Source organism: Terrapene carolina, unplaced genomic scaffold, assembly GCF_002925995.2.
Source record: "Terrapene carolina triunguis isolate 2854851 unplaced genomic scaffold, T_m_triunguis-2.0 Scaffold33723, whole genome shotgun sequence".
NCBI lineage: Eukaryota > Metazoa > Chordata > Testudines > Emydidae > Terrapene > Terrapene triunguis.
The window spans coordinates 5,929,837-5,944,458 of record NW_020698074.1 but is presented as its reverse complement, the minus strand read 5'-3'; the positions used below and the strand labels follow the sequence as shown (position 1 = coordinate 5,944,458).

The following is a 14,622-nucleotide window of genomic DNA, read 5'->3' as shown; positions in this document are numbered from 1 at the left end:
GGGGTGGCTGACCCTGACCCTGACCCCAGTCGCACCCTCCCCCCCAACGTTCCTCCATGCCTCCCTAGGGGGCATGCCCCACAGTTTAGGGACCTCTGACTTAAACAGATAAAGAGTGGCTAGAGTGGACCCAATCAGCACTCCCGACTGAAACAACCAATGAGTGCCTTAGCACGAGCAAATCAGGCTGCTATCTAGAAAAACAAAACTAACTGGCAAAACTCAGTTATTTCTAAACCCAGACACTTGCATGCCTCTCGTATTAATTTTTTTCTGTCAAAGTTAAAAACCTTTACAATAGCATGATGCAATTTTACAATGCAAAACTTCTACATGGCTTCATTCCCACATGTCACTCAAGTCAAACATGCACTGTAGATAATCAAGCAGTTCTCATTTAATGCCACACCATTCTTTTCATTATATGCACAGAGCTATTCCATTCACTATTATGAGAGCAACGTTTACCTTATTTCTTTGCATATTCTCAAGAGTTCTTTGCCATTATCAATACTACTGCATTTCTTCTATTTAATATTTAATAGCATCAAAATCTGAAAGTTTATAGAAATCAAGAAACTACACAAATGACCTCTTGTTAATTTTAACTTATTGGCAGCAGGTGATTTTTTTTTTTTTTTTTTAAGTGTATGCTACCATCAGTAATGAATGTTTCAGGTCTTCCACTGTTCAAGAGTTGTATGTGTTGTGGAAGCACACAATTGGAGGCTTGGGAGGCTTTTGGTTCTCGCTCCTTCCCCTCTCCCCCCCCCACCCCTCCAATTTACTGACTGCATTAATAAAGGAAACTAAGTTGGAACAGAAGTTTCTCTCACTTTATTAGAAGTGGACAAATTGAGTTTGGTACAAAACTGCTCATTGAAGCAATATTCAACAGCTTTTTCTTTTTTTTTTTAAATCAAACCCGTCCAAATATTTCATGCAAGTCTTAGAGATTCCTGTTCTCGTGTTGTGTCTTCCACCCTTGTACACATGCAGAAAAGTGGATGTTACAAGAACACCTCTCTCTGAAGAGCCAGAAGAATAATTTAAAGATTAAGATTCTAGAATAAGTCATTTTACTTTCTTCTCTGTAAAAAGAGTGAAAATGTTGAGGTCACAAAAGCAGGCCAACAAGAGAACAGAAAAGAAGCAGGATATTGGGAGACAGCTCAGTACAGAAATGGGGAAGAATATAAGGAGAGTAAGGCAAAGTAGTATGTTGTTTGTCAACATTAGAAACAGCAGCAAGTCCGTAAATATCAATTGTATTTTAGATAGTTTATCCAATAGACACTTGCATTTTATTCCTTCTTCCCACCTCTTCACCTACACCAGACATTCTGGCAGAAGGTCAGGCAACTGCCAGCATTAAGCTGAAGTTGCAAAAACTAGCTAAGTGTTTTACCCCTAAAATTAACAAAAAAGAATCAACTTTTTTTTAAAGTCTTACAATTTTTACAAGTGACATCTCACATTACTATAACTGAAAGATAAGTTTCTCATGGGTTCAGTTGATGCATACCCACAAGTATGTCAAATTCAGTTTCTTCAAGTTGTGTGGGACGTGATTAGAACAAAAACAGATGTGGGGATCTGGGAGCAAACAGTATATGCAAATGCTTTCAACTCCTTTTATGACATCAACTGAATTACAAAATGACAGAGTCCCTTCAAAAATGAAAGGTGATTTTTCCAAAGTAAGATAGTTTGTCCCAAATTTCACCTAGGCTGTTTTTAAATATATTCTCCATATCTACCCAAGGTGAGTAGAAAAATATTCTCCCCTCAGAATATGTAGTTTGATTAATTCATCCATTATAGCAGGTGTCACCAGATGGTGTTAGTACAATTTCTTAAGAGTGCAAGCAAGTTTTAGTCTTGGAAGAAAATGTGACTTTCTTGCAAATTTCTAGGAAATGCTGAGGCAAGCAGTCAGTGTTTTTTCCACCTTAAACTCTCTAATTAGAGAGAATTCTTGAGGAAGAGAAGTTCGCTGGAAGCCAGGCAATGGTGTTTGAGTTGATGTCCCTGAAAGGGAAGCATTGCATGCATGCTGCTTGTGACCACTGCTGTTCCAAGACCGTATATAAGTGTAAAAAAACCAAACAAACTTCACTGACAATATACTCAGACTCCATGTTGTGTATTTCTCTTCCGACTGGAAGCCACCATACACATCTACTACAGCTCAGCAGAGGAGCAATATCTTTCTTTAAAATATTCCTGTACTCTGTAGCCTCTCAAGGCTTTATCCACTAAAATAAAGACCAAATGTTTTAAACATAGGCACGACTGACATATTGGCAAACCTTCAAATTCCTTCTGCAAACATTTAGCCCTGGGAAAAGTTACTGTTAGAGAGTTTAGCCCACTTACTCTTGAACATTATTTTGCTTTTGATATATAAAGTAGTCCTAATTTTCTTTTCTATAATTTTAAGAATGGGTCATTTTTATACTTGCTGTAGATGAATTCTCATTTTAGATCACTGAAGATGGAAGAGCTCTTTAAAGAAGTCTGTTTATTCTGACCCTACTCCCCATGTTTTGGGAACCAATAGTCCCCAAAGTTGAAACCACCTATTTCTTTGCCTTTCCTCTTATTTTCCCCATACCAGTTCTGGGTGCTTTTAACACTGTGGCTTATATGAACCACTGCTACCTGAGTTTAGCTAAGAAACAATCTGTTTGAAGCAGGTTGTGTTTTCAACAACTCCTATTCTTCACTATGTACAACACATTTTAGACACTAAAGCTAAAACCAAAAATCACAACCTTCTGAACATTTAGTTTTTACTTTTAAATATTGCTTTAAAAAACTGTTTCCGTTAGCATATCTGTTTGTCAGGATCTACTAGTAAAAAAATGCTTCGTTACAGGTCAATTGGATTAGCAGCATTTAGAAAGTTTCTATATTTTCCTGGAAAGAACTCAGAATTAAGTCTAAATTACGATTTTGGAAGCTATCCCCTGAACATCTGAAGATTTCCAGTTTTATCAAAATATTTGGTGGATGGTTATTACAAGAAAGGAGGGATTGTGAATTTGTAGTCATTTTAAGAGTGACATCAATTCAAAACATCAAAGTTAGGCAATAAATTGGAAAAGTTTGACCAAATGCACTCAAAACTATGGTCTGTGGACCACTAATGGTCTCGAGCACAGAGCTGGCTGGTCACATCATGTTGGTACTTCTTGTTTTCAACTGGAGAATTACAACAAGACAGCTAAATAAGAAATTTTAGTGAACATAACCTTTTCAACCTAAACAACTGCTGTAGATGCCAAAGATGTTTGCTAGTATAAATGGGAGGGAAGTAGTCTACAAGATTCAACAGATGTATAATCCACATTAACACCCCAAACTAGACTAAACTAAATGATAAAATGTAGTGTTAGACAATGATTGCAAGTGTAGTGATCATACAACTACATAATTTATGTACTGAAAGCTGCAAACCACTAAAATTTAGCCCATTTCTGATGCTGTTCATTCTGGGGCTAAAAATTGACTTTAGTTGCAATTGTTACTACTCCAGATGGTGAGAAAAAAGAATTCATCCAACAGAGTACTGATTACTAGCAGCTCAATTGCTCCAGATGGAAAAGTTGAACAGAGTGAGAATACTAAAGCTGTAATACTACAAAAAGAATCATTCAGGTGGACCAAAGCATCAGCCTGCCAACTGAGATTCTCTCTACAGGATCATCACTGCAGTCATTTTCAAAGCTTGCCCAAGACTATTCATTTGGATAATAAAAATTTAAGAACTCTGTAATGACCAAAAACACCCAAACATTAGAATAGTCTACTTTAAAGTTAAATAACCAAATAGTCTGTATAGATCACTTACTGAACATTTCAGATGTGTAAAGATTTGCTGCTTTTAGAATTCTAGCAGAACATCTCAAAAGAACTGTTTCATGTGAATACAAAATAAAATCACCAGATACCTAACCCACTACCTGTAGATAAATACAAAGACAAGAAAAGGAGGCAGTACACAAGCAAAGTCCTGGGGCAACTCCCAGATGAATAGCCCAGCTCCCTTGCCACTAGCTACTAGGAAGTGGGAGAATGCTGGGATTTCTGTTACTTACTCCCACTTGGGAGTCTCCAGCCATCATACAACCCCAACTAATAGATGGCAAGTTTGAAGATGACTCTTCTTGAGCTGTATGAAAGAAGACAGCTTCCTGTCTTTTCTGAGAAGAGACTGAAGGAGAGATTTCTACTATACTCCCTCCCCCAGTGATAAAATGTATTGCCTGTTTCTGCTTTACATATCAGTAACAGCCGTTTGAAACTTACAAATTCTTGACACTTTTGCGGATGCCAGAAGATTCTGAATAGCAATAGTGAAACCCAGTACTTGGTACAACTAAAAACAGCAGCCATCACTAGAACTATCTGCCGGCAAATTAGGAAGACATTCCTTCATTAATGTACAAATTGTTCTTCTAAGGTTTTCCTCAACCATAAATGTAAGCTTATATCCTGCAGAGGTTAATTGTGTAGTTTCTCTCATTTGCCAGGGAATAATTCTCACTTTCCTAGGGACAGTAGATGCAAAACCACCAAAAGGCAACAAATATAAGTCTTAGTGTTTTTCCCCCCCTTTGCTTTATTAAAGAATATCTGAGTTTAGCTCCTAAATTAATAAGTGCTGTTTGCATTTTCAGAGACAAAAATCAAGATGGGTTTCCTGGCCTCTTTCCACTTTGGAAATTTCCGGTGTTCCAATTAAAAATTAGTTCTATTTAAGCCTGCATTTGCAGCCCAAATGTTTGAGCCTTAACTCAGAAGTCTACCATACCCTAATACTTTAAAATAAAAAATTAAATATACATTTACAGAATCTTTCATTCCAGAGGCTCTCCAAATGATTTAAGCTTTATCCATCACTGAAATGCACCCACTTCTGTAGCAGCTATTTAACAGTAGACAACAAAACTACACAAAAATTTAGGACAGGTCAACTACAACTGCAAGGTGAATTTACCTAGGCAGAATGTTATCAAACTGCCCAGGATTAACACTCCACTTATGAAAAATACAAGGGATCTTTAGTAGATGCCAGTTTGTCACGATCTCAGTTTTACATCTTATTAAAAAAACAGCAGCATACTGCCATGTCATGCTAGGCCACTGGTTCAGTACTGACAGACTGAAGAGTGTTACCTGCTTAACCACCAGTAGTACTAACTGAAGCTTGTGAGAGTATATTTTGTCTTTCAAAAGCCTTAGACTATGTATACACTACATAGCTTACAGTGGTACACCTGTACTGCTTCACTACTGTAAGGACTCCCATATAGCCACTCTATGCTGACAGGAATAAGCTCTCCTAATCAGCATAATTAAACTACCCCCAACAAGTGACAGTAGCTATATCAGTGGGAGAGCATCTCCCGCTGACAGCACTGTCCACATCAGTGAAGCTTATGTTGGTCGGGCAGGGAGTTGGGTTTTTTTGTTTGTTTGTTTTAACATCTCGGCCAACAAAAGTTTTACCAACAAAAGTGTGAGTAGACATAGCCTTAATATTTAACATTAGAAAGACAAGGTGGGCGAGGTAATATCTTTTATTGAACCAACTACTGTTGGTGAGAGACAAGCTTTTGTGCTTACACAGAGCTCTTCTTCAGGTCTGGGAAACATACTCAGCGTCACAGCTACATACAAGGTGGAAAAGATTATTTAGCATAAGTAGTTAACATATTTAAAGGGACCACTCAAGGTGAAGTTAACACCCCTCCAGTCATGGGGGGAAAGGAAGGCAGGGGAAGACAGATGGTGGGATAGTTAGTGGCTTATAGATTGTTGTAATAAGCCATAAATCCAGTGTCTATTAATCCATGACTCAGTGTCCAGCGAAGTTATGAATTTAAGCTCCCAAGTTTATCTTTTGAAAATGTTGTGCATGTTCTTTTGAGGATGAGGACTGATGTCAAATATAGAGTGACCGTTTTGTGAAAAGCGTTCACCCACGTTTAACGTGTCTGAATGAAAGTGAAGTTTTGTGACTATACCAACAGCAAAAACCTCTTTTGTCCAGAGTCTTCTGCCAAGGCAATTCATCTCTCTGCCCCTGGGGGACTATGGGTCAAAGACACTCACTCCTGAAATCCCTAGACTGCTACCAATTTTCAGGCTTATTAATGTATAAGAAAGCGTATATATTCAGCAGTGGGGCAGCCCAAAATAGGACTTTATTTCATTGTTGCTTATTATATCACACTCATTTGGATTAAGAGGACCAACTCAACTTGAATCTTTGGTTTTATAATGCCTCCCAAAAAAAGACAAAGATAAGACCTGAAAACTCCAGGGACACCTAAGTACTTAACTCATTTGTTGCACTCGAAGTAACAACCTCTTTTAGTAGCTGCAGTTTGTGAGATCACTTTGAAGGTAGACCACAAACTCCTAAAGCTGGTTGTTGCAACCCCCAAGTTTCTTCGGATTCCATTTTCCCCACTCTGGAATCCATTTCTGTAGTTATTCAGGATTAGAACTAATATTAGGTACTTAGGGTGGAATCTCCTAGAGGTAAAGAGCAGAAAAAATGAAAAACAAATATATCTGATTTGAAAATACAGGAAGAGAATACTAAAACTTTCTCAAAGTCCTTGTAGAAGGACAGAAAGATAGATGCTAGAAGGTCACTAAATCAAACACTGGTATATTAGGTTTTCCTCTGATGCCCTACAGGGATTTTAGTGTTGTTCTATTCTTGTAATGAGAGGATCACAATTATCAAGAGCATTCATCAGATATTTTTAATTATTAAAAATGTTTACTTCTATGTCTGTATCTACTACTTTCTTTTAAAAAACGCTATAAATAAGGAATGACTAGCGAAAGAAGTATGGGGAAAAGGTAATATTTCATACATTTTAAGGTCAGAGGTGACTATTAGATCATCTAGTCTGACCTTCTGTATAACAAGCCATAAAATTTCATCATGACTAAAATATCTTCCAGAAAGAAATCCAGTCTTGATTTGACAACTTCAAAATGAAGAATCCACTCTTCTACTGGGAGTTTGTTCCAATCACGCTCAAAAATTTGTGGCTTATTTCTAGTTTGTCTCTTTTCCATGTACTGGTTCTCATTATGCCTTGCTCCACCAGACTGAAGAGCACTTTAGTATCCAGTATTTTCTCTCCATCAAGGTACTTAAACACTTATCAAAGAGGTCAAGGTCACTTGATTAACAGATTGAGCTCCTTGTAGTCTGAATGTGGGGCATTTTTTCCAGCCCTCGAATCATTTTGGGCTCTTCCCTGAACTCTCTTCAAATATTCAACATCCTTTTATAAATGTTGACAGCAAAACTGGATGTAGTATTCCAATATTGGTCTCACCAAAGCACTATACCGAGGTAAAGTCTATCTACTGTTTTCTCTATGCTGAGACAAAGAAGTGAATCATATTTGATTATTTTTATTGTTTAAATGCAAAACTTTCCCCATCTAGATATAAATCATTCTCCATGATATCTGAGGCCTTTATCTGTTTTGGAACAATATTTTTCAAAACTGGTTGCAATCATCTATACAATGGAGTCGCATCTTACGCGGGGGTTAGGTTCTAAAATCAGCGTGTAAGGCGAAAATCGCGTATAGTCAAAATTATCCTTGAAAATCCCTTAAATCACCCATAAAGTACAGTATACATGGTTGTGTACAGATTACAACCCTATACAGTAATATGTATAAATGTATAATGTATACAGTAGTGTACAGTATATAATAAAGAGTACATATGCAAAATATAATTTTACAGTACTGTATTTTTAATTACATAAGAGATACTGAAGAATGAAAGAATAAAAAAGGAAAACAGTAAACCTAACCACTCACCATTCATTCTGGATATTCTTGCTAGTCTACTACGACGATTAGACTACTAGGGGGGTCGTCTGGGCTTGGTGTTGATCTAGAGGATGATGGGCCACTCATCTGCTGCTGGTTGTTTTTTTCTTGAAAAACATGGTGATCGGCAACTGTCGCTGTTGTCTCTTGAGCTGCTCAAACATTTCTTGATACGGTATCAAATCATCCATAATACAATGTGCGATTTTGAGGCTTCGTTCCATAGGGGATTGTATTCAGAAATTAAATCATTCAAGTGTTTTGCTGCTTGGAACACTTCAGCAAATTTATAAAGATTCCAACTTGCTAGCTCTTCCCATTCGTGGTCAAAATCATCTACAGAAGATGATGACATCAGTTCCTCTAACTCTTCGTTAGTCAATGTTTCTCTATGGCTCTCAACTAATTCTTCAATTTCTTCCTCAAGGATGTCAACGAAGCCATCACCACCCACTTGCCTGGTCACCTGAACAATGCGTTTCACTTCTTTCTCAATGGTCGGGAAACCCTTAAAATCATTCACACATTCTTTCCATAGGTTTCGCCAACATCCATTGCCTGTTTAATATAAGCGATGCAATCGGCAATGTTGAAGGACTTCCAACACTCCATCACATTAAGATTGGGATCAGCATCCATAGCATTACCTATCTGTGAGAACATAAGCCTCATGTACGTAGACTTGAAACAGCGAATCACGCCTTGGTCGAGAGGTTGGAGGTGGTATGGGGGGGGGGGAGGGGAGAAAGACGACTTCAATGCCATTATGCGCAAACTGGAGTGCCTCAGGGTAGCCAGGAGCATTGTCTACGATCAGCAACACTTTCAAGTCAAGTCCTTTCTCTTCGAGGTACCGCTTGACCTCCGGAATTAAACACTTGTGGAACCAATCCAGAAATAATACTTCTGTCACCCAAGCCTTTTTATTTGATTGCCAGAACACAGGCAGGAGATTTTTGTTCTTGCCTTTTAGGGCACAGGGATTTGCAGCCCTGTAGAGCAAACCTGGCTTTATTAAATGCCCAGCCATGTTGCCACAAAACAAACACAGTCACACGGTCTTTAGCTGCTTTGAAGCCAGGGGCTTGTCTTTCTGATTTCGAAACGTAAGTGCGATTGGGTATTTTTTTTCCAGAAGAGCCCAGTCTTGTCCGCATTAAAAACTTGTTCCAGAAGATAGCCCTTTTCTGCTATGATTTTCTTTAATTGTTCGGGGTAGGCTTTTGCTGCCTCTTCATTGGCAGATGCAGCTTCATCAGTAGTCTGCACGTTTTTGAGGTTGAAGCGGTTCCTAAAACTGTTAAGCCAACCTTGGCTGGCTTTGAAGTCCTTCTCATCAGAAGGCTGTCCCTCTTCGGCGGGAGGTTTGAACAGCACGTAGAAACTAAGAGCCTTTTCTCACAATGTGTTGCCATCAATAGGCACAAGTTTACGGTTCATGCCTTCCAGCCATACGTTTAATGCCTTTTCAGTCTTCACTTTCAGTCTTATCATGCACCTGGCTCGTCACCTTAGCAGTTACTGGAGCACTTTATGCCACGGCTTGACGAATTTCTCTCTTGAATCTTGATAGCACGGATGCTAGATTCATTGTGGCCATATTTACTTGCCACGTTGGAGACTGACATACCGTCTCTCAATAAGTCCAACACAGCCAGTTTTTCCTCCAGCGTTGGAACAGATCACTGTTTCTTCAGTTGAGCACCAGATGAAATAGTTGGCTTGAGTTTAAGGACCATGTTGTACGAAAAATATGTATCTTTAAACACTAGAATCACACTCAGCGTGGTGAGATGCTCACACTATGAGAGGCACGCAGGAACTGAGACTGAGGGAACAGCAGATTCACGTCTCCCATCTCATACTCACTCGGGGGCATATGCTCATTGCGCGCATATAGTTGAATTCGCGTAAGTTAAATGCGCGTATGATGCGACTCCACTGTACACTAAACTTTTGCCCTTAATATTTTGTCACTTTAAGAAACAACAGTGGCATTTTCCTCAGGAGAAAATTTAGGAGAGGAAACTTAAAATGAGTCAAAACCAAACCACTAGGAAACAAACTCAAGTCTGTATTCTCATTCCACTCCTCCCCCCATGTGAATCAAGGGATTTAAAGAGACTAAAACATGCAGAGTACTGGTCTTTCCAACAGCACCAATGTGTTCTGTCAAGCATGTGATCTGAATGTTAGTCTTCCAGTATCCAGGGATCTCAAGCTGATTCTATCAGACTTTCAAATGGAATAGTAGTGACGGCCAAGAAGAAAATGTGTCAGTATGAAAAAACTGGGCGATAGCGGCACGATAACAACTATGTTGTATGCAGGGTAATCTGGTTCTAAAATGAAGTCAACGTGGTAGTATGTGTGTTAAAACAAGGTTCATTCTTTTATATACTACAGACAAATTGGCCACTTTCCTCTTGAGAAGTGCTATTTTCTAAGATGTTTAGCAGCATGATATCTACATGCTCTATTATTAGGGATAACTAAGAGTACACTAAACAGCTATTTTTCCTCACATCCACACTTGATCAATGCAGTAAAATAGGTTTTGCAAAGCAGCTGCACTTAACTCTGAAAGCGAAGCTACAAAAAATTTGATTAGTAATGCAAAAAATCCCCTACCTAAAAAAAAAGCTGCCCCCATCCTGGTACAAGACATTAAAAACAGTACTCTTAAAAGTGATTAAAATAGGGGTTAAAAAATTCACTGATGAACTCACCATTAGCAAACGGGAAGCTCGACAATTGAAAGAAGAGGAGAGATTATCAAAACTATCAGATTCTACTAATTTAAGCTTTCATTAAAATTCAGTTTTAGCCCTTGCAGTTGTGAAAAAGCTTCACATCACCTATGCTAGGTTTCACTCCTCCTCACCCACAACACCTTTTTGTAGCCACCTCTGGCTAGGTATCTGCAGACCACTAGGTAAGTACAATTTATACACTAGCCCACAGTTGAACACTACTCAAAATTCAATTACTAATTTAAACACTGCTCAGGCAAGTTACTCAAGTCATGACTAAAATACCACTACTTACAGAGAAAACACTTGCAGATAGCTTGTGTTATTCATGGGTGAATAAACCAAATTTCAGAAGTGAGGAACATCTGTAGCATGCACATGCCTGTGTAGTCTCAATGGGTTAAGTGAACATAAGCCCTATCGTAAATTTAAGTAAAAAAAAAAAAAAAAAAAAAAAAAAAAGTATACCAAAATAACTACAATCCCAATCCCATCAAGCTACAGGCCTCATCCTATAGTTAGTTCTGTGAGTAGGCACTTGCAGGAGTGGGCCTTATGATTACAACAAAACTTACTAAAAAAATGTCTATCACCCCATTCAGACCTCACAGGTACAGTAACCAAGGATCAGCTGCTCCTTTTGAACTAAAACGTCCAATTATTTCTCTAACATTATGAGCATATGGTTTATGTAATCTCAGTTACTCTATTAATAACCTGCCCAAGTGAGAAAGGACAAGTCTGACCCCAACCAGAGCAGGGTAATAGAAACTATCAACTCAACAGCTGTATGCCAGTTTTAAAGATAACTTTGTTCGGATCATGTATTGTAGGATATAAGTTTTCAGATGTATACAATCAAAATCCAAATTTTTAACTACCAGGAAAACACTTGTTTTATTATCCTTTATTTAGAATTTAATGTCTGATGGATGTTTTTGTATATTCTTTGAAGATGTTCCATTAAAATAATTTAAAGAACACATCTAAAGCACCATTTTAAGTGAGACAAGTTATAAAACAAGACAAGTTATTTGGTTTTGTGGGTAAACTGAAGGAAATGCTGTGGTGTTTTATAAGAACATAGTTTAGAGTTCTGTTGTATCTGTCTCAGTCCCAAGAGGATGAATTACTAGTCTTCTTTTTACACGAACAGATATAAAACAAAAGTGTTGGACTTATGCATTGCCCATAAGCTTGCTTGTTAATATATTACATGCTTGAACCTTATCATAGAATACCTATATGTTTATAGTAGCAGTGCATAAATTGCGTAATGGGGGGAGGGATAGCTCAGTGGTTTGAGAATTGGCCTGCTAAACCCAGGGTTGAGAGTTCAATCCTTAAGGGAGCCACTTAGGGATCTGGGGCAAAATCACTACTTGGTCCTGCTAGTGAAGGAAGGGGGCTAGACTTGATGACCTTTCAGGGTCCCTTCCAGTTCTATGAGATAGGTATATCTCCATTTATTTATTTACATTCATCCAAAAATGAAGTTACCTTTGCGGACATCTATATGAGGTGATCAGTTTAAAGTGACCAATCTAAAAATTACTGATCTATTTCAATTTGACCAGAAGGAGACAGGCTGATCCATGCAATACCTATAGTTACCCCAATAACAGGATGAGCTAAAAGGTACTCAATTTTTCAGTTTCAGGGATTATAAAGATTCCCTCAGGCAGAAGCAATAGATTCTGACATGGTTTAAGTGGATACTGATATTTTCAAAGTGAGTCCTAAAATATCCTATCAGCCCCTAAATGCAACATCTGGATGATTCTGTAACCGTTATTTTTTAGCCACTTTTCAAAGCCTGTATTCACACACAACTTCCATTTATTGGTGCTGGTTGTTAAAGTGTCTGCTACTAAAATGCAGATAATATTGCTTTGAGCTAGAAAACAAATGCTGCTCTGCTTTGGATTTCAATGCTATCAGCCCCAATCTGCTTATCAATTTTATACTAAAGCGTGATGCAAAAGTGTTACAGGATAAGGAGACATGAAAAAGTTACTACAAAAATGCTTTACATAGTACTTCACAGATGCACAAAAAAAAAGCGCAAAACACAAGTATCCCATTCATTCACTAATATTTTCAGCAAGTAAAACCCACCTACATATGTTTTAAGGGAGAGGGAGAAGTTACAGGGAAGTATTTCCCTTCTTCCCTAGAATAAAGTATATGTCTGCACTTTATAAAAAAAAAAAAAAAACCTCACTACCACAACAGTTAATCTAATATATGGTCTCATCTGACAATTTACTGATTTTCTTTAACTTAAATAAACATCATACTCCAGATAGAGACTAATTCAGGCTTAACTGGGAAGAGAGAGGAAATGTAGGGAGAAAAGGGCTGAATATCAAACAGGCTATGTTAAAATACCTTAAAATAAATTTAGATTACTTGAACAAGTACTGTCATCTAGGAATAACCAGAGTGATCTAATTGGTATTTGTTATTTTTATGATAATCCTAGCTTCATAGCCCCCAGTGAAAAAAAATCAGTTTATATAACTCAGCAAACATTCTGGTATTCTAGGACCAATAAGGCATTGTTACAGAGATTAAAGAGGTATTAACTACCTCAGTGAAATGAAGAGGTGTACCCAATTCTCAAAGGTGCTGAGTACACATATACACAAACAATGCTGATATTTTAGGCTTGTTTTTTTGTTTTAATTGGACAGGGTTTTCACTAAACACATTAATACAGAGTTTAGACCAGGGGTAGGCAACCTATGGCATGCGAGCTGATTTTCAGTGACACTCACACAGCGGCCAGGCCCTGGCCACCAGTCCAGGGCGCTCTGCATTTTAATTTAATTTTAAATGAAGCTTCTTAAATATTTTAAAAACTTTACTTTACCTACAACAGTAGTTTAGTTATATACTATAGACTTATAGAAAGAGACCTTCTAAAAACATTAAAATGTATTACTGGCACGTAAAACCTTAAATTAGAGTGAACAAATAAAGACTCGGCACACCACTTCTGAAAGGTTGCCGACCCCTGGCTTAGACTTTTCAATGTACAAAAGATTATATATCTCCTCCACGAACTTAACCTTTCAGGTATAAAGCATTACACGATTGAAAACCTATATATCACAGTGCCTCTCCGATGGAGATTATAAAGGACAGTAATAAAGAACAAATTATAAACAAGTATTCTCAGATATTACTCCCCTGAGCCTCTGCTGTGTTATTGTGTCTTCACAAGGAAACATGCCCAAAGCTGCATCCAAAGATATTTAAATGTTACACTTTACATATTTATACCTAACTTTCCTAGGGACTGAAGTCCTACTGCAACAAAGTCACAGTATCTTAAAGTAACTAATACTTCCCCCAAAGTTGCCTATTAAGTTTCGCATATCCCATCACAACATTTATTTGGTCATCTGTCTTAAAATGTTAGTTAAGGTTTTGTCCCAACCTCTTTTGTAGGTTTCTTTTAAAAAAAATGAATAAAATAGAAGTTGTGTATCTTACATTTATTTAAAAAAAGCTTTCAAAGGACAAAAAGTACATAGGTGGACTAATTTTAAATGAATATTGAGCAACTCATTTACTATCACTTCAATTACAACAAAGAATCAAATACACCACGAAACCCAGAAGTCTAACAATACAGCAAGCTCTTATGGGGTGTGACTGGATAACTCCAGTGAAAATGAGCTCTCATTCACAACACAGAAGTGGGGCTTTGGGGGTGGGGTCGGATGAAAGAGGTTAAAAACGTGTGTATATGTCGACTATGAAAAAGCTTTACCAAATAAAACACCCGCAACTCACAGTAACTAGGAGAGAAACATGCTGCATCTCTCCTATCTCACGTTGCCAAACACACATTAATCCCCCCCCCTTCTGTGATTTCAGTCCCACCCGCTTCTCTCTTGCATATTTCTCCTGCCTTAATTCCTGCTGCAAATTCCTTCCTCCCAAATTTGGGCGCAAACTAGAGGGGAGGGGGTACC

General features: G+C 37.9%; 1 protein-coding gene across 3 annotated transcripts in view; it reads right to left on the bottom strand.

The window, feature by feature from the left end:
- LOC113409504 (septin-7) overlaps nucleotides 1–14,622 on the bottom strand; it is a 129,410-nt gene that overhangs the window by 114,254 nt on the left and 534 nt on the right. Inside the window, exon 2 of one of the 3 annotated variants that reach the window (XM_026663498.2) lies at nucleotides 11,421–11,422. The exons of the other annotated variants lie outside the window; for them this stretch is intronic. Coding sequence (XP_026519283.1) covers nucleotides 11,421–11,422 — 2 coding nt within the window. The remainder of the gene's footprint in view (nucleotides 1–11,420; nucleotides 11,423–14,622) is intronic. 3 annotated transcript variants of the gene reach the window in all.